General features: G+C 41.1%; 1 protein-coding gene across 1 annotated transcript in view; it reads left to right on the forward strand.

Annotated features, from left to right (window-relative positions):
• gabra2a (gamma-aminobutyric acid type A receptor subunit alpha2a) overlaps positions 1–20,764 on the forward strand; it is a 51,556-nt gene that overhangs the window by 15,092 nt on the left and 15,700 nt on the right. The window contains 3 exon segments of the mRNA XM_070921097.1: positions 10,385–10,605; positions 14,287–14,369; positions 16,292–16,435. Coding sequence (XP_070777198.1) covers positions 10,385–10,605; positions 14,287–14,369; positions 16,292–16,435 — 448 coding nt within the window.

The following is a 20,764-nucleotide window of genomic DNA, read 5'->3' on the forward strand; positions in this document are numbered from 1 at the left end:
GGATCACAGATTTCCTGTCTGACAGGAAGCAGCACGTGAAGCTGGGGAAACACGTCTCTGACTCGCGGACGATCAGCACCGGCTCCCCTCAAGGCTGCGTTCTTTCTCCTCTACTCTTCTCCCTCTACACCAACAGCTGCACCTCCAGTCACCAGTCTGTCAAGCTCCTGAAGTTCGCGGACGACACCACCCTCATCGGACTCATCTCTGGAGAGGATGAGTCTGCCTACAGGTGGGAGATTGACCATCTGGTGACCTGGTGCAACAGCAACAACGCAAGCTTAACGCTTCAAAGACAGTGGAGATGGTTGTTGACTTCAGGAAGAGCGCAGCCCCACCCGCCCCCATCACCCTGTGTGACTCTGCAGTGGACACTGTGGAGTCCTTCCGTTTCCTGGGCTCCATCATCAGCCAGGACCTCCGGTGGGAGCTGAACATCAGCTCCGTCATCAAGAAAGCCCAACAGAGGATGTACTTCCTGAGGCAGCTGAGGAAGTTTAACCTGCCACAAAAAATGCTGGTTCACTTCTACACTGCCATCATAGAGTCCATCCTCACCTCCTCCATCACCGTCTGGTACGCTGCTGCCTCCACCAAGGACAGACGCAGACTGCAGCGTATCATCCGCTCTGCAGAGAGGGTGATCGGCTGCAACCTTGCATCTCTTCAGGACCTGTACTCCTCCAGGACCCTGAGGAGAGCAGGGAAGATCGCTGCCGACCCCTCCCACCCCGGACACCATCTGTTCGACCCCCTCCCCTCTGGCAGAAGGCTGCGGTCCATCAGGACCAAAACCTCCCGTCACAAAAACAGTTTCTTCCCCTCTGCAGTCAACCTGACAAACTCTCACTGACCCCCCCCCAGAACACAAACACAAGTTATACGTTATATTAACGTACATCACCCCTGTCCCCACTGCGTTACATTAACGCACCCACCCCCTACTGGACACTTTATCTGGACACTTTACTTTATTCTGGTCACTGCACTGTTGTTATTTATCTTATCTTATTTTTTTATTTTTATTTTTATTCTTATTCTTATTTTAGCTTTTATATTCTACTTATTTGTTATCAAAACAATAGCACCTTCAGACCACAGCAAATTCCTTGTAATGTATGTTACTTGGCAATAAACAGTTTCTGATTCTGATTCTGATTCTGATCTTTTATGCCCGCTTTGAGGCATCGGCAGCTAACAAGCAAAAACAGCTGAAGCAGAGGTTAACTAATGGGTGGGTGCACCTTTCACACCTATCACCCTTTATTAGCATTATGTCAAGAGGGCCTTCAAATGTGTGAATGGCAAGAAAGCAGCAGGACCAGACCAGGTCTCTGTTGGATGGTCCTCAAACTATATGCTGACCAACTAGCACTGGTGTTCACAATGATATTCAACCTGTCCCTGGCTTAGTCTGTCATACCCACATGCTTCAAGAAGTCCACGCTCATTCCTGTACCCAAGACTACCTGAATGACTGGCACTGGGCGGCATGGTGGGAGCAAGACACTGAACCCTAAGTTGCTCTCGATGGAGACCAGCACCTTGCATGGCAGCTCGGTCACCATTGGTGTGTGAATGTGTGAGTGAATGGGTGAATGAGACTTAGCTGTAAAGCGCTTTGGGAACCGTGAAGGTTGAAAGGCGCTATATAAGTGAGATCATTTACTCACCTCTGTAGTGATGAAATACTTGGAAAAGCTGGTCAAGGATTACAACTGCTCCTCACAACCCAGCACACTGGACCCACAACAGTTTGCCTACTGTCCCAACCAATCAACGGTAGACGCCATAGCACACATCCTCCACACCACCCAATCTCACCTAGACAAGAAAGGGAGCTATGTGAGATTGCTGTTCATTGACTACAGTTCGGAATTCAACACCATAGTTCCTTCCAGACTCGTCACAAAGCTCAAGAACCTGGGATTAACCTGGGACACCTCATTGTGCATGTGGATCCTTGACTTGGCATGGATGGGCGTACACACTTCTTCCAACCTCATCCTTAAGACTGGAGCACCCCAGCACTGCGTTTTAAGCTCCCTGCTGTACTCCCTGTACACAAACGAAAGTGCAGCTACTCCAACACCATCAAGTTTTCTGACAACACAAATAACTATGAAAAGGCCCACCTGAAGGGAGTAGAAGAACTGACCCGCTAGTGTGAGGACAACAACCCACTCCTAAACGTCAGCAAGACTAAGGGGCTGATAGTGAACTTTGGGAAGAAGCAGGGAAGAAACTACCCCACCCTTAATATCAATGGGTCCTTGTGGAGAGGGTAAATCATTAAGGGTTCCAACCACCCAGATAACAGCCTTTTCTCCCTGCTGGGGTTGGGAAGAATGTACCGGTACCAAGCATACATGTTCGCACTCACTCAACCACCCACACCTGCACGCATATACATACGCACACAAATGTACACACACTCACAGCCAAAATTGTATTTAACAATTCTTATTCAAAGGCAGGATGTCCCACAGAGATGTACTGCCGAACCGGGTAATAATGGTCATAAATAATTAGTTGTCCATTTAATGGTAGCTTCCAACATGCCCATAATAATAGTATGTCTTGCTTGGATGGAAAGAGGAGATGGTAAAGCCATAAGGACAGAAAGACCATTATTAAATCCAGTAAGTATGATATCTCAATGCCTATAGATTTTGTGTCCATGGCACTGCGCTCACTCGTTCAGCTCAGTCCCGTCAGTTTCCTATCTGCTCTCTGCGCTATCCATGGAACTGCTCATTACGCACGGGAGCTGAGGCCCTCGTTTGGGAAATGTTTTTCCAGCATAGCTTGAGTTTCTAATGCATTTGAAAATTCCAACCTCTGTTTCCCGTTCCATATCCACAGCTGCCTGGAATAGACTTTATCCTGTGCGATGAATGTATTTACCTCTATGTTCACATTACTTTACCGGAATATTAAAAAGGTTTTCTTTCACTTTCATTTTCAGATACAGTTCATGTAGTGTAGCGTGTGCACTGTTCACTTGCGCATGTGCCTTGGTTCCTGCTTTTTATCTATAAATATTTTTTGTTTTTATACAAACTCAACATTATTACTGATTCTTCAACACACCTTACCTACAATTTTGAGAAACATTATTCCTACCCTATGCCCGGTTACAGTACAGCACACCTGCAGGGCAGCCACCCTACAGTAGACTAAACAGCCTCAAGTCTCATGTTTTAATGTCTTTGTTCATCATCTTTGATGTGAAAACATCAGATTTCCAGAAAGTCAAATTTTTGTTCAGGATTAAAATCCTTATACACCATAGAGCATCTCTCCTGCGTGGTGGCTCTGTGAGCTCAAGAGTGAATCTGATTTGATTGCAATAGAAAAGTTTTACCAGCGTCTGGTTCAAATGTAGTTTAGCCTACTTCACCAACATTCAACGCCAGAGCTGAGAGCATAGGAACTGGCCTCCAGGAACTGAAAAACAGAAATTAGTTGCACTATTCTGCCTTACGCTGCTCTCTGTTTCTATCAGCCTTCTCTCTTTCCATTAGAGATAGTTTTCAGGTGATTTTGAGACGGTTTATAGCCTGTTGTACTGTTATCCTGCGCTGACCTGTGTACAATGATGCAGCTAAAAGAAAATGCAGTGATTCCACTGACAAAATGAGAGTCGACTTGGGGGCTCCTGGATAACGTTTAGGGGGCAGCCCAATTTATAGTTCCCCCTTAACACACAAGTATAAATACAACTTAAATTAGACTGCTGAAGTCTCGTATTAGTTTCAATTCTTTTCACAACACAAGATGTGTGGATTTTGTCCCCTGTCTTTTACAGCATAGTTGTGCAATGAATGGATTGCCTCACAGCCAGTATGGACAGAAGGAATGATTGAGAGACCACTACCTATGCATGTGGAATGTAGTATTGTATTAAGATAGGTGTTTTTTAATATAGACTTAAAAAACCCAAACTTATATTTTAACTAGAGTGAAAGTCCACAGAACACTGATTTTTTTTAAACCATGTTAAAATGGTCACAGTTAAAGATCGACATCCAGTGCGCTGACAGGGAGGACCCTCAATGAACTGTTCCAACTCTCATGTACACACACATATGTCACACGTACACACATAAACGCACTGCTTTCTGACTTAAAAGCTTTCCTCAGTTTTTCCATCACAATCCCAGGCACCAACCCCCTCCCCGCCCCCACATGGCTCTCTTCAAATATTTAAGTGGCACAGAAGCAAGGGCAGAGGGATGGAAGTGGTCGTGATTGAGACAGCACCTTCAAAAGAAAGAAAAAAAAAAAAAAGAGATGGTCTCATGTTTAATTCATGCCATGTCTCCATCAAACTTGCTGCAGATAATTTCACTCCACCTCAGTGTCTATCTTTTCCCTGCCTTTGATAGCTCGGCTATGATGCACACATACATCCCCCACGCAAGTATACACACATACACAGACACCCACAAACACACACACCTCTTTCCTTTCCCTGATAGAGAGGATGCCCCCCTGCTGCTCCCTCTGCCGTGTTGTTTGGGAAGGTTTCTCATTGCTGGATTATAATGTCCTGTCTTCTCACGCAAGTACTGTGAAAACTAAAGTACAGTGAGACGCTTCAGAACCCTAATACACCTGCTTATTTTGTATGTTTAATTCTCCATTGTGATTGATGTTAAATTGTATTTTTTGACTGCTACAGCACACGTCTGCTCTGTAAACTCTGATGGTCTCCTTATAGAATCAGATACCAAAAGGGAGCAATTTAGATTTATATTTTTTTTGGTTTCATGATGGCGCCCTTTACATTTTTTTCATTCATCTACGTAGGTTCAATTCAATTCAATTTTATTTATATAGCGCCAAATCACAACAAAAGTCATCTCATGACACTTTACAAATAGAGCAGGACCAGACTCTAGGTGGGTGGTCATCTGCTTTGACCGGTTGGGTTTGAGAGAGAGAGAGAGAGGGAGAGAGAGAGAGAGAGACATAGAGAGGGAGGGAGAAAGAGAGAGGGGGAGAGACAGACAGACAGACAGAAAGAGACAGAGAGAGAGAGAGAGATAGACGTAGAGACACAGATAGACAGACCGACAGACCAACAGACAGACAGACAGACAAACAGACAGACAGGCAGAGATGTATGGCAGCACTAGCAGTAGAAATAGCAGCTATAATTATAATAATACTGGAAATATGACTGATAATAGTAGTTACAGCTGTAATAATAGCTGAGATTAATAATAGCAATAAAAGCTTTAATAGTAACAGAACTACGACTAAACATAATAACTGTAGTGATGAGAGTCAGGCAGGCCCATGGCAGCAGCACCACAGGACCCTGCGAGACGAGAAAGCACAAAGAAACTCCGGGGAAGATATAAAGTTAGTGACATGCATTCGACTGTGATGAATGTGCAAAGATGAAGAGGGAGCGGAGGAAAGCTCAGTGCATCATGGGAAGTCCCCCAGCAGTCTAGGCCTATAGCAACATAACTAGGGGGCTGGTCCAGGCAGGCCTGAGCCAGCCCTAACTATAAGCGTTATCAAAAAGCAAAGTTTTAAGCCTACTCTTAAAAGTAGAGAGTGTGTCTGCCTCCTGGACCCAAACTGGGAGCCGATTCCACAGGAGAGGAGCTTGATAGCGGAAGGCTCTGGCTCCTGTTCTGCTTTTGGAGACTCTAGGAACCACAAGCAACCCTGCATTCTGGGAGCGCAGTGCTCTAGTGGGGTAATAGGGAACTATGAGCTCTTTAAGATATGATGGTGCCTGACCAGTAAGAGCTTTGTAAGTCAGGAGAAGGATTTTAAACTCTATTCTAGATTTTACAGGGAGCCAGAGAAGCTAATCTTGGAGAAATATGATCTCTTTTCCTGGTTCTTGTCAGTACACGTGCCGAAGCATTCTGGATCAACTGGAGAGTCTTAAGGGACTTATTGGGACAGCCTGATAGTAAGGAATTGCAAGTAGTAACAAATGCATGGACTAGTTTTTCTGCATCTGTTCTGTTTGAGACACAATGTTCCTAATGTTATGTAGGTGAAAAAAGGCAGTGCTTGAAGTTTGTTTTTGTTAAAGGACATGTCCTGATCAAAGATAACTCAGAAATTCCCCACAGTGGCACTGGAGGCCAGGGCAGTGCCATACTATAACTATATCTTCGTAACTATATCTTTAGATAATGTGTTTCGGAGGTGGCCAAGTACAATAACTTTTGTTTTGTTTTGTCTGAGTTTAACATCAGATCACCTAGGTTTTTATGTCCTTAAGGCATGCTATAACTTTAGCTAACCGATTAGTTTCATCTGGCTTGATTGATCTATATAATTGGGTATTATCTGCATAGCAATGACAATTTATGGAGTGTTTTCTAATGATATTGCCTAAAGGAAGGTGAATAGTATTGGTCCAAGCACAGAACCTTGTGGAGCTCCGTGACTACGCCAGCATGGAGGATTCATCATTAACGTGTACAAACTGAGACCGATCTGATAAATAGGACTTCAACCAGCTTGGTGTGGTTCCTTTAATGCCAATTAAATGTTCCAGTCTCTGTAATAGGATATGATGGTCAATGGTGTCGAATGCAGCACTAAGATCTAACAGAACAAGTACGGAGACAAGTCCTTTGTCTGATGCATTTAGAAGGTAATTTGTAACTTTCACCAGTGTTGTCTCTATGCTATGATGAGCTCTGAAACCTGACTGAAAGTCCTCAAGTAACTTGTTGTTATGTACACACATACACACAGCTGATTAGCAACTGCTTTCTCAAGAATCTTAGAGAGAAAGGGAGGGTTAGATATAGGTCTATAGTTGGCTAAAACCTCTGGATCAAGAGTGGGCTTTTTAAGAAGAGGTTTAATTACAGCTTCTTTATTCACAGACTATGTACCACAGTCTTTAAAGGACTGATTGGTCGTATCTAGTATAGAAGTGATAACTAAGGGTAAAATGTCTTTAAGCAGCCTAGTTTGGATGGGATCTAAGAGACAAGTTGATGGCTTAGATGAAGAAATCGTTTAGTTATTTGGTGAAGATCGATGGAAGAAAAGCAATCTAATTATATATTGGGTTTTACCGCCGGTGCCTATTAATATGACTGGGGGGGAGTGGATTCATTTAGGCTAACATATTCTTCATGACACAGCTACGTTTCTATTACGACAGAATAATTAATCGTATAATTTCCCCCCTGGGGATCAATAAAGTATTTCTGATTCTGAAATCAATATGATCATCGTTTACTATTACAGTTTTAGATGACAGAGATCTGATGTTTAACAGTCCACATTTTATTTTCCTATTTCGTTGGACTATAGCAGTGGTGGTGTTCATTTTTATTAAGTTTTAATGTATAACTTCTCTTCTGTTTACTTTTGATTGAATTAATTTAAGTGGTCTGGGGGCAGACACAATCTTTATGGTGTTTTGGGTGGGTTTCTGCTCTAATGGAAGCGCAGAGAAGCATTTAGGACAGCAACTCCTCACCATCTGCATCGCCAATTTCCCCTGTCTCCAAAATGTTTGTACGCATGGGTCAGAGTTTACTTGGAGGTGCACACATTCTCTAGAAAGTTTCTTTTTATAGATCATAACTTTCGCGTGGGAGGTTGCATACGCTTCTGTCAGGCCCCGTTTAGTATGGATGTATCGGTTGTAAATGAGACCTCAGGTGATCAGTTTTTTGTGTGGGTACCTACCCTAGAAAGAAAGTACGGTTCACCTGACTGCCCACACACTGTTTGGTCTTCAAACAGACATGCAGAATCAGATTTCAGAAGATAATTCTAATTTATTTTACCTCATAATAAAATTGTAATTATTATTGCTGAGTGTTTTTCCCTCGACAGTCATTATTTAAACACTGTTGTTTGAGATTCTGACCGCAGCAAGGATGGCTAATTGTTATCAAAGGCACAGATTTGCTGACTACTGGACCCTCCTGTACCACTCCATGCAGTCCCATGTGGAAATGGTTTCTGCATATACTGCGGAGTAATGAGAGAGACGGAGCGAGGGAGAAATGCTTCTACTCAGCTACAGGGACTGAAAGACAGAAAGTGATGTTGATGTAAACCGTGGCTGACACTTTGCCTCTGGGAACAGCAGGATCTGAGACTGACAGACAGGTCTGAACGCAGTCAGGTGCCATGCTCGGCCAAGCCACAATCACGCGACAAACTCCATCTGAGGCTGAGGACACAACAGGACAACATGCCTGATTTGAAAACACAATGTAACACACACACAAATGATTTCACAGATTTTAGACTCTCAAAGGTAGATAGACAAGGTATTACTCAATGTACTCAATGGAGATGATTCTGCTCAACTTTAGTCATATACAAAACTTCAGCCACAACAGTGAGAGAATGTGCATCAAAGGATCAGTTCAATCAAATAAACAAAAAATACCCTGAATGGTATCTACCCATGCACATAGTTTTGGGAATAGTTTTTCAGTAGAAAGTAGTTTCAGTCCGCACCACTTCATACTTGTGCCGCTATGCTCAACGGGTCATGACAGCAACAATAACTTGGCTTGGAAAATAGCAAAATGGGCACTGAATTTGATGAATAACTCAGGCCGACTGAGCGGGTGGACGAAAGGCAACTGTGGAAACTATATCTCAAGTCCTGATGGGAGACATCTTGACCTGATGGGGCCTCCCTGATTTTGTTGTTTCTGATCATGGGTCACAGTGTGTCTCCTCAGTCTTCCAAACGGTGTGCCAAACCTGCAACGTGAGGCACAAATTAATACCCCCTATCATCCCCAGACCAACCTCACCATCTTAAAAACAATGATTGCTTCTTATGGAATAAATACCTCCCAGAGTTCCAGTTTTCTATTATCTTGGCGGTCCAGGAGTCCACTGGAGCAACCAACCTCGAGAGCCTGCTCCTGACACCCCTGCCTACACCAAGATCGGGCTGCTGGAGGATCTGTGTTTATTTGTTTCCAAAAACCTGGACTCTGCTCAACGTTGCCAGAGGAGGAACTACAATAAACACAAACGAGACATGGAGTCTGGGGAACATGAGAGACAAGAGATAATAGTCTGTGTACGAGCCTATCCTCTCTCCAAAGCGGAGAAGTCTTTCACTGCTAAATTAGCCCCTAAATGTCAAGGGCCACATCAGGTGGTACAGGAAGTTGGGCCAGTGGTGGTCTTGGAGGCTTCTGGCCAAGACTTAAATGTTGTCCACATTTCTCAGCTGAAATTCTACCCTAACACTCAAGACCTGCAGGACCAGGAGTGCAAGAGTGTGAGTACTCTGATGAGGAGGACTTCCTTGGCTTCTCAGACACAGCATGTTCTGCCCCCAGTGGTGGATGGGCAAAAGTATCTGCCGGGGACAAGAGGATTATCATTATGACTGCTCCTCTGACTCTGACCTCTGAAGTCCATTCATAAATCAGGAACACGTTAAGTAAGCCTGTAAGATGTAATTCTGAGAACACAGACTTTTCAGGGACAACTACAGCCTTAACTTAGGTTGGCTTTAAGGGGGGCTAAGGGGGGAGGATTACATCACCACTGACGTGTCAAGAATTTAGTCATGTTTCCCATAGTTGACACCCCCAATCTTCCAATAATCTAATCACAACTCTCCAAAAAACATGCACAACTCCCCCGAAAAATTTATTAGCGGTATTGTCTCACAGCAGCCAGTGTTCTCTCTCGATTGCATTAAAAAATCTGTGTCATTGTCGCCACCTCGGGCTAAGCAGTTTTGCCTCTGGAGTCTGTGTCTGGAGGAGAAATATTCTGGTATATTTGTTTATTTTCCCGGTGGAGTTTCTCCAGTAGTTGCCAGTCGTGGCGGAGCTAAGATCGACGTTGCAAAGCTACTGTTGACTTCTGACTTCTGACTTACTGATCGATGGTGCCATGAGTACCTAGTGTATAGAGCCTATTATAAATACTTTTACTTAACTGTGAATACAGGATTTCCTGATTTGTTTTGTGGGGAACCCGGAGTGGACATTTGAGTTGTCTTTCTTTTGGTGGTTGTGAACTGGATTGGGACTGAACTGTTATGATTGTGGGGATTATTTCACACACACACACACACACACACACAGCAATATTGCTTTAAATGTTGGAATATAATACACCTTTTGAAAATTGAATTTAGTTGGGGTCTGTTTGTTTTGTAGGTCATTGCTGCTTGCGATTTGCTTTATTGTTTTGCATGGTTTTCTTTCTATTTTATAATTATTATAAGACGTGACTTTGACTGACACCCTTCTTTATTTAAAAGTGTCGAATCTGTTACAGAACATACATTTATCAGTTACACTGCGCTTCTCCTGCTGACAAGTAAACATATCCACACATGGGTCTTACACTGCTTTCTCTGCTTTGTCTCTCCCACTTTGTACAGGAGTACACTGTAGATGTTTTCTTCCGTCAGAGTTGGAAGGATGAGCGATTGAAGTTCCATGGACCAATGAACATTCTTCCTCTCAACAACCTAATGGCCAGTAAGATCTGGACCCCTGACACCTTCTTCCACAACGGCAAGAAATCTGTGGCCCACAACATGACTATGCCCAACAAGCTGCTGAGGATCATGGAGGATGGAACCTTGCTCTACACTATGAGGTAGCTGATTTTATAATTTTTTATCAAGTTATAGTATGATATATTCATTCATGTTTTTACAGCTGCAAATTCCTATTCAGTCTCACTTGTATAGTGTGTTAGACATAGGATAGGAAACCCTGGTTTGTTTTTAATTGGTTTTAATTGCAACTGCACTTATTGGTGATTCTGGCTCATTCTAGGCAACTATGACCTCTGGAGTTCCCATGGGTTCCATACTTGGGACATTATTGTCCTATTTACATATTAACACTGGATCGTCACAAACAAAACACTGACATTTTAATACAGATGACACTGAGCTTTACTTCTCCTTTGATCCATATAATGCCGTGCAACCTGACTCCAGTTATTTCATGTTTGTTGTAATGAAAGCATCCTCTGATCCCTTGCTAGGGCATATCATCAGTAATGTTACCTGGGGTCGTTAGGTGTTTTGGGTCTTTCAGCATCAGACACCCTCGTCCAGGTGACTCCCCTTGATCCAAAGCCACCGTGAGGTCTTCAGAAGCCAGTGTTATTAAAGTTGGCTATCCTCTATTGCATTTGTGTACAGTGACTTTACAGAGCGACTGCACTGCGAACCGTCTTCAGCTTACCTTCACAGATTCAGTTTGTATCAACACAGCCACATTTTCTTCCCTGTTTTTTTCAGGTATTTTTACATCACTTACATCAATCCTCTAAGACGGGGGGACAAAAGAACTCTCCCCAACCAATTTTCATACATTGAGAAACAGCCAAATGACAGTTTTCTTTATGTGACTAGGCAGCCGTCACTCCAGGAAACACACCATTGAGTCAGGCAGATGGACAAGGAATCAGTCTACAGACAGCTGCTTGAAATACAACTTGTTTGTGAGAAGGTGACAATGAGTATTTTCTCAGTATTCTTTAATGTACATATATTTAAATAATCTGCAGTAACAGATTTTTTGGCCACTTGCAGGCAGTGGCTTTTTTGGGCTTTTTTGCTGGAAAAGATGCTGTGAGAGTGAACCAAAACAGTAAAGTTGCAGCTGGATAGCGAAACAATTCGCTGAAAGTCATTATAAAGCTCTGTAAAGCTACAAATTCGGATTCTAATTCTCTGTCTGTTCATCACTATGGGCGACCCCTGTCACATGTTGTCACATGTTTTCATTTGATATAAGTTGTCACTCAGTATTTAATAATGCAACCCAGACCAGCAAAACATTACAGCGCTGATTATATTGAATTGCATGTGATTTTTGTATGGTTAGCCTGACATTGAAATGACAATTATGTCTTACACTAAGTTATAACCTAGCCTGACTAATGGGGCAACAAACTAGTGAGAGTACAAAGACATGAAAGACATTTCATTTGCATACATACTTTTAACAGAGTAACGTTACTGTGGGTGTTGAAAGTGACCAATCAAGGGAGGGAGGGTCGAGCGAGCACTAGTCACAGCCCTGTGCCCCGAAATGTGTGACGACGTGCTGACACATCTTTCTTATCAACCAAAGAGTTTGTTCTTCTTTTAGAGAAAATATACCGTCCAGGTTGTTTAATACTGATGCGATAGCGGATTCAACGGAACGGTCAACATCAGCAGCAGCCATCTTGGTTGTTTACGAAACAACGCCGCATGTGTAGTTTATGATGTGCTGGACCAAAAATCAAATCTTCTGTTTTATTGCTATTAAATTGTAGGAAGTTAGCTGCCATCCAGTCCTTGACATCAGATAAACAGGAATGCAGTATGGTTAGATTGTTCAGTTCATGTGGTTTAACTGTATAACTGTGTATCATCAGCGTAACAGTGAAACGGAATATTGTGTTGCAAGGGGTTACTTGAAATTGTGAGAATAAAATTGGACCCACAATAGATCCTTTGGACAGTTCACAGGTGATGTTAGCTGTTGATGATTTAGAATCCTGGATGTCCAGCCTGCAAAATATCTTTTCTCCAGTGCAACTCCAATGATTCTTGCCCATTTCCTTAGTCTTGCAAAGGGGAATTTTGTACTCTATGATGTCGAAGGTAAACGTACTGCAATGTACTTTAGTGAACTTCTAATTTACTTGATTTCCACTTTCTCTCTGCTCTCCTGCAAATTCTTTGAAGAGACCAACCTTTGTCTTCATTTATCCAGGGGGTAGCTCTAATTGTCATTTTTAGCTGTTTTTTTTTAGTGGTGCAGCCTTGTAAAGGGTGGATAGGAATAGCTTATGAAGAGCGTTTCTGATATTTTTAGAGGGCTAGATTTAATGCTTGGGATTATAATGCTGTGTGAGGCAGGTGAGGTGGGACGGCAGATTCTTTGGTGGTTCTGGGGCATTAGGGATTGTACTAGAGGGGTCAGGTTTTGTTGTAAGTCGTCGGTGGATATGGTTTAATCCAGTGTAAGGTATGTTTTCTGCCAGAATACATCTACCTAGACCACTGGGATGAAAACCATCCCGACCACAGAAGGAGGGGCGGTTCCAAAAAAGATGAAAATTATCAATGTATATAAAAATATGCACTGTGCTGACCGCAGCCAGAAGTGGAGACTTAAAATCCTGCTAAATTGTTCAGTGCCTTTCCCTAGGGCAGGGATCGGGCCAAAAATTGTAATACGTTAAAGAGATTATTAAAATCCGGTTTCAGCAACTCAGCTGTGCGGTCGTGTATATATTTTACTCCGACGTAAATAATTATGTTTTCAGCAGAGGAATGGCAGGGACTTTTGCTACGATGTCCGAGATTTTTGCCACTGGAAAAGAGAGAGTTTTAGTTGTTTTCTTCTTTACATGTCGCACAGTCGAGTCAGCAATTAGTGAGGATATAGGGTCCAGCGATGGCGGGGCACGGCCCGAGGAAGCAGAGGGGCATGTTGATTCTGAGGGCAAACGGTGGGGTCATGGGATGCTTTTACACTTCCACGGGCAGGATGAACTTGGGCTTTGTGTAACTTGGCTTGAGCCAGCACTGTAGCTTTTTCATCCTTAAATGGTGAGCTCTGGACACTTTACACAGGCTGCAGATGACCAGACAGCGGCAGAACATCCTGTTCATTCAGGGTGTCAAATCTGCTGCTCAGATGGATATCTTGGGACTGAGGGGACTGGGAGAAGGATAACTTTTTGGGATTGCACACTCTAGTCCACTGCTCCTGTGGGTGTTGTGTGGAGCTTACGGGTGCCTTTGGCCGAATTGGGGAGGTGGCACCTGTACACAGAACAGTTAAGTCCAGCTCCGCCGCGGCTGTTGCTGCAGGTCCAACGGGTAGAAGCCTCTCATCCTTTTGGATCTGGTGTAGAGTGGATATTCTTCCCTCCAGTGTCTTAACTTAAAGGCTGAAGCAGATATAGCTGTCACAGTCAGAGGTGGTGAGTTGAGGCATGTCTGGTTACATCTGCTACAGAGAAACAAAACAACTATGGCTTGTATGGATTGTTGAGGAGGTGACGAACACCAGTTAACATCAGATAAGAGGCAATGACCAAAGCCTGCAGCGTGGTAATAGCACACACTTCCATCGACAGCTGTCTGACAAAGATTTCAGGTGAATGAAACTTACCAACCAGGACCCATAAACTGGGCCCACAGTCTTCTGCTCCAGTGGTACTGGTTTTGTTTCATACCTCTTTGAACTCTGAAATGCAGAAAGAAAGTTAATTTTCTTCTCTGTGTGTGCGTGTTTGTGCGTGTTTTGTGTTTATTGCAAGGCTAACTGTTCAAGCTGAGTGCCCCATGCACCTGGAGGACTTCCCCATGGACTCTCACTCATGTCCCCTCAAGTTTGGCAGCTGTAAGTGTGAGCAGATTCACATCATCCATAATTTTAAATTTGACCTCAAAGGATATGTTCACTGTTTTCAACACAGATTGCCATAAAAAGTTGCTTGTGGGTTTTTGTTTTCTTCCACCAAATTTCAGTCAAAATAGGTTTTGCCTCCCAAACGGTCAAAGGTAGGTACTACAGCAGGAAATCATGTCGATAAGAATGTCCCATGTTATTCGCCTTTTATGCAAACATATTTTTGCAAAATAAACCAAACCCTCTGCCATCTGTTTTTCTACCCATAGTGACAACGTTGCACTGAAAAAAATGTTGGACCAGTTTTAAAAAAATTACTTTAATTAGTAACACACAAAATATACAGTATATATTTTTAAAATCAAGTTAAGGTAATTAACACAGTTGCTTCCAGTGAAATGTATTTAATAATGTGATTGGTTTGAAATCAACTGTTTGTGTTAATGTAACTGAAATTTAAGGCACGTTTTTGATGTTATCCCATCTGGTATATACATGTTATTTAGGAAAGTTGACCACTCTGCCCGTGACCCAGTTCAAACTTCATTCGGTATGAACTGCAGAATAAGGGTGTTGTTTCAGGACAATATGGTTTCTATACTACAACAACATTTTATTTAATAATATTTTTTTTTTTAAAGTAATATTATATTATAATATATTTGAGTTATCTTTTTAGTAATGTTGACTGGAAGAAACTTTGGTCCTTACCACAAAAGTTACTTTGAACAAATAAGGTAAAGAAAGTTTCATTTCAGTTGATCCATACATTTTATCCAGTGACACATTTCTTACAAAAGTGACATAGATGTGAATTGCTCTTTCTATTACATCCTGAAATTTGCTGACATTTATTTTGGTCTTGTAATTTTATATATGAGCTGTGGAAAGATGTTAATAATTTTATAGTTGACAACATATTCTCAGATTTTGCTTTTTACTATAGAAATTGGTGCTTATGATTACAGTGACAAAGGTGTTGTTTAATTTCACTTTGTCAAATTCCACATCAAAACACAACAAAAAAACTAAATTCTTTGTATTTATGAAGGAAAAGAAAGAAATACATGCCAATGAGTTACAAAAAATATCTTTGAAGTTTTTCAGTTCACTTAAGTCACACTTGTATCTTTATTTCTGTCAATTTATTCTATTAATCTATTTATTTTACGTTAGATTTGTTTAATTTTTGTTGCTTTTTTTCCTGCTTCATCTGTATGTGTGTGATTCTGATGAATATATACAGTATACTGTGTCTGCTAGCTGCATGACATTGACAGCTAATTGTACAAAAAAAACAATAGGTTCTCCAAATTATACCAGTTAGTACACCAACCTTGCTTGCGATCCAGATGTAGCACGCCAGATTTAGTGCAAACAGTAAGTAGCACTGCATATTTGTCCTATAATCTCAGGATTACAATTTTCAAATGTCTCCAATTGTGATATACTCAACTACAAATACTACTAGATTTTCGAATTTGGAGAAAATCTGTTATTTTCCCTTTTTTTTGTATGTCCATGGTCTGCAAGTGCCCTTTCACAGGACAAAGGCAATAGGTGGCCGGATGGAACAATGGAATTATTCCAAAACAAGTGCTCCCAAAATGGGAAACAACATTTTATTATGGTCTGGGCTGAAAAAGAGTGAACCTTTTATTTAACACTACTTTTATTGTTTCTGTCTGAACCAACCACACAATAGTATACTGTTCATGAAGTGATTGGCTGTGATTCTCTGTAAGAGTAATTATACCTCTCTTGATGTCAGGCTATTCAGGGGAGGTGTACATCAATAATTTGAGCCAAGAGCCTTAATAAAGTGCTCTGGTGTGAGACTGTGTGTTGAATAATGACGAGAGATTTGTAGGATTGATTTGTTCATCAGTGCCTCCTTGCTCTCTCTGCATCAGATGCCTACACTAAGACAGAGGTTACTTACATCTGGACTCGCAATGCCTCCCAGTCAGTGGATGTGGCAGCTGATGGATCCAGACTTAACCAGTACGACTTGGTGGGCCAGACCGTGGGGAAGGAGACCATTAAATCCAGCACTGGTGAGCATCATACATCAGAGCGTCATCTGCACTGGAGGCCAGTGAAATACCATCTAGACTAACTATATCTTTAGATAATACGTTTCGGAGGTGTTCGGGGCCAAGTACAATAACTTCATCCAGGTTTTTATGTAAGGCATGCTTGAAGTTTAATTAACTGATTGGTAACTGTTTCATCTGGCTTGATCGATAGATATAATTGGGTATCATTTATTTAGTGTTTCCTAATAATATTGGCTAAAGGAAGCATATATAGGGTTGGGTATCGATTCCAATTCCAATTCTGCTCATGGAATCCGGTTCTTATCGAATCTTGGTTCCGATTCCAATATTTGTCAGCTATTTCTGATGTGCTATGACACAAAAAAACATCAAAGAAGGCTAAGGTCCATGGATATTGCTGTGAATAACCAGATATCAATAATGCATTTTGCATAGGTAAACGGAGGAGACTCAACCATAGCAAAGGGATGTAACCCCTTCACCACAAATCATCCACTCTACTTACTCATGTCCCCTTCATGGCTAAAGTGAAAGGAGTTTCTGTACTAGAGGGGGGTCTCTAGGGAAGAACCAGAGGTGGAGGGGTGCCCTCTGAACTCGTATCTGAGAGCAATATATTTTAGAATAATTTGTAGACATCCTTCATTTACCCTCTATATAAAAGGCGAATGTCTTACTACGTTGCTAATGTTAATGTTAGCTGTATTCTGGGGCGACCGCAACAACAACACGGTGCATTCCTTCAGATTCACGCCATGTTGCAGTAAATGTTTCATCATATTGGAGGTGCTTCCTCCCTTTCACAAAATGTCTTTACTGCAGGAGTTGCATTTTGCTGTGACGCTAAGAAACTTTCGAGTGTTTGCTGCGGTCAGTCATGCTCCAGGATGTAAACAGAAGAGTCTCTTCTAACAAAACACTTGACATTAGGTCCGCATACCAGGTCCTGGCAGATAAGTACAACCTTTATGGACTGTAAAAAGCTCATTGCAGTTCACTCAGGAGCTTGACTGAAATATGTAAAAGTTAGGAACCGCTAAGCAGCATCGAAATGCACACATCTTATCGAATCCACAGTTCTTGGAAATTTGGAACCGGTTCTTGATCCAACCCTATATGTAAGGTGAATAGTACTGGTCCAAGCGCACGCATGGAGGATTCATCGTTAACATGTACAAACTTGGATCAATCTGATAGGACTTAAACCAGCTTAGTGTGGTTTCATTAATGCCAATCAAATGTTCCAGTCTCTGTAATGGGATGTGATGGTCAATGGTGTCGATCTAACAAGATCTAACGAGACAAGTATAGAGACAAGTCCTATATTTGGAGAGATATTTGATTATTTAAATTTTTACTTTATTCAACTTAACTCACCTTCTAGTTTAATTAATTTATTCTGTTTTTATGTTCAGGATATGATATGAAGCAAAACCTTAATGTTATTAATATGTCTGTATGATTCAAACATTATCCTGGTCACTGATCATCTGTGTAGGTGTGTCTTTGACAGGTCCACATCCCAGACAGTCTGTTATGCATTTCTGTTATGAGCTGCAGGTATTCTCAATATGAAACTTTGACTTAATGATGTTCTGAAAAGGCTAGATTTCAATTCTATTTTTGACCTTTTTTCCTTCAATATATAAATTACAGTGCACACTTACAGTGCCTACATAAAAAAAAAATTACATGCAGTATATTCTACAGCTGAATATTACTATGTTAGGAAATATAATCTGATTTTCTATAATATCCATACAGAAAGAGTGTCGGTGGGGTTGTAGGACAGGATTTAGACACTTGCTAACCTCCACATGAACAAACACCAACAGCAGCAATTTAGAGGTGTGGGTCACCTCCAAAACATCAAAGAAAGAAGTTAAGTGTGGCTCAGTTTGGTCAGTATGATAAAGGTGAACAGTAAGGTGATTTGTCATTCCAGGAGCAAACATCAGGATTTATCGCCAGTACCTAGTAATCAAAATGCACATATTAATTGGTCAGGATCTTGATCCTGTAGATTGGCTTAGGATATTTCATTTTAATTTAAAGCAGCAGTCATTTATCCTGATAGGCTATCTTTTGTTAAATCTACTGATTCATTAATTGAGTGATAATGAGTCTTATCCCGGTGTGGATCATATTAAATGTTTGTATGGAACATAAGTAAACTGGTTATTAGGTGTTTAGTGCAGAGTGAGCAGTTAACAAAACAAAAACAAATTGACATCTTGGAAACATTGTCCATAAACTTTCACGTTTTTGCACCAAGCATCACTGATGTAAAATCAGAGTCCACTCCTCTTGCCGGAGTCTTGTTTTCTGTCGGCACGGAACATGGTCCGCCCGTTGAGTGCAATAGCTTGATCTGGGATGTTGTGGTGGAGCCAAGTCTCATTAGCCAGGAGTAGGTGTAACATAGATTAATTTGCTCTGGACCTCTATATACACCCTAGTCTTTATATCGCTGATAGTGGTCACAGCCAACAGTCTCTGCGTTGTGTTTGATGATGGGGGTGGACTACAAGCACTACGGGATCTGGGGGATACAAGCCCGGTGTCAGTGAAACTATTCAGTATAAAAGAAAATCATAATAAAAGGAAACTTACAATACTAATGAATGATTTCTGTAGCTAAGCGCAATAAAAATTAATTGATTAATATTTACATTAACGGGGCAGGGCAAGACTTTTACAAGACTATTAAGGCTATTACAAATTACACAAAGACACTATTAATACAGATAGATCAGTACAAGTAGATTCACTCTGGATGTCTATATAGTTATTCTCGTGTATAACCTATCTGTCTCTCTCAGATAGGTTGTACATTAATATTTACAGATTTTCATTTTCATTTTTCAACAGTCAAACCTGGGGGATACAAGCCTGGTCTGACTTGTTCCCCGGTGATGGGCTTTATAGCTGCATCATTACCTTGGATACAGTGTAGCCTAGTATTAAATATGAAATATAAAATAGCAGCATAAAAATATGAAAATAACACAAATATCTACACCTTACAACTATCAAATAAAGGTTAAAAAATACTATTATAATTAAATTCTATATTACATTATTTTTCTATTAGATATAGTAACCATTTCAAGCTCAAATTATGTATTTAATGTAACATTTAAGAGGCATATGTTACATAGGCTGGATAGTGGAGTAGCCTTAGGTCTAAGCTGGGTTAGTTTAGCTCTTATGGAGCCTCTTATAGTATTATAGTATATTAATTAGAAAGACACTGTGGTTTAACAGGCAGCAAGGTTTATTTTGGAGGTATTTAAATGATCATCAACAACTACCTTAAGTCCAAATAATACTTTGCACATCTGTAAAGCTGCAAAGATGTGCAAGACTCAAGGGGCGTAAATTTTGTCATGTGCCCATGTTTTGAAAGGTCCATGTGGACGTCTTCATGGACATTGTGGACTGTACGTCCATACGTTATGTGCCAACAACACATACCTGAACACGTCCACCTGCAGGGGCCTAGAGTGTTGTGCATGTCCAATCTTACTAATTGGTTTGCGTTTTAAGCATTAATTATCTATAAAAAAAGTAATCATCCTCTGGTTACAGCTTCTCCAATGTGATTTGTTTTGTATCATTATAAATCGAATATCTTAGGTCTATCTTGGACTGTTTCTTGGAAATAAAATAGACATTTTAAGATGTTACCTTGTGTATAAATATCTTCCATTTTTTTTACACTGCATATGTGTATATATCTTTGATATTCAACTTGTTATGAGTTCATAGATACCAAACATTGATTGTGCTCCTTGTAGTTTCTGAGATACAGCCATTTTCTTATACTATATTTAGACTTTGGGCACGTGGAACTACTGTTTTTCCTAAAATAGAAATGTTGGAATTTCCATTTATTTTCAGTACACACATGTGAGTGACTCCTATCTATATATCCCAAATACATTATTAGTCATACAGCAGGTGAAAACATTGGAGGAGCCATTCTCCATTAGTTTCTATGCATTTTCAGGAAGTATGTCTATTTGCTTCTATTGAACCTCAGATCTGAACTACAGACTCTCAAATACATATAGGAATCTCTCTCTCTCTCTCTCTCTCTCTCTCTCTCTCTCTCTCTCTCTCTCTCTCTCTCATCTTGGCCGGTCCTCAGTTTCGGACAGACCTTCAAAGGATGTTTGAAGGTTCAGACTTGGTTTTAAGGTTCAGGTTAAAATTAAAGAGAGCGAGAGAGAGAGAGAGAGAGAGAGAGAGAGATTCCTATATGTACTTGAGAGTCAGTAGTCAGTAGTTAAGGTCTGAGGTTTAATAGAAGCAAATAGACCT

Source organism: Enoplosus armatus, chromosome 15 (genome assembly GCF_043641665.1).
Source record: "Enoplosus armatus isolate fEnoArm2 chromosome 15, fEnoArm2.hap1, whole genome shotgun sequence".
In the NCBI taxonomy this organism is placed as follows: domain Eukaryota; kingdom Metazoa; phylum Chordata; class Actinopteri; order Centrarchiformes; family Enoplosidae; genus Enoplosus; species Enoplosus armatus.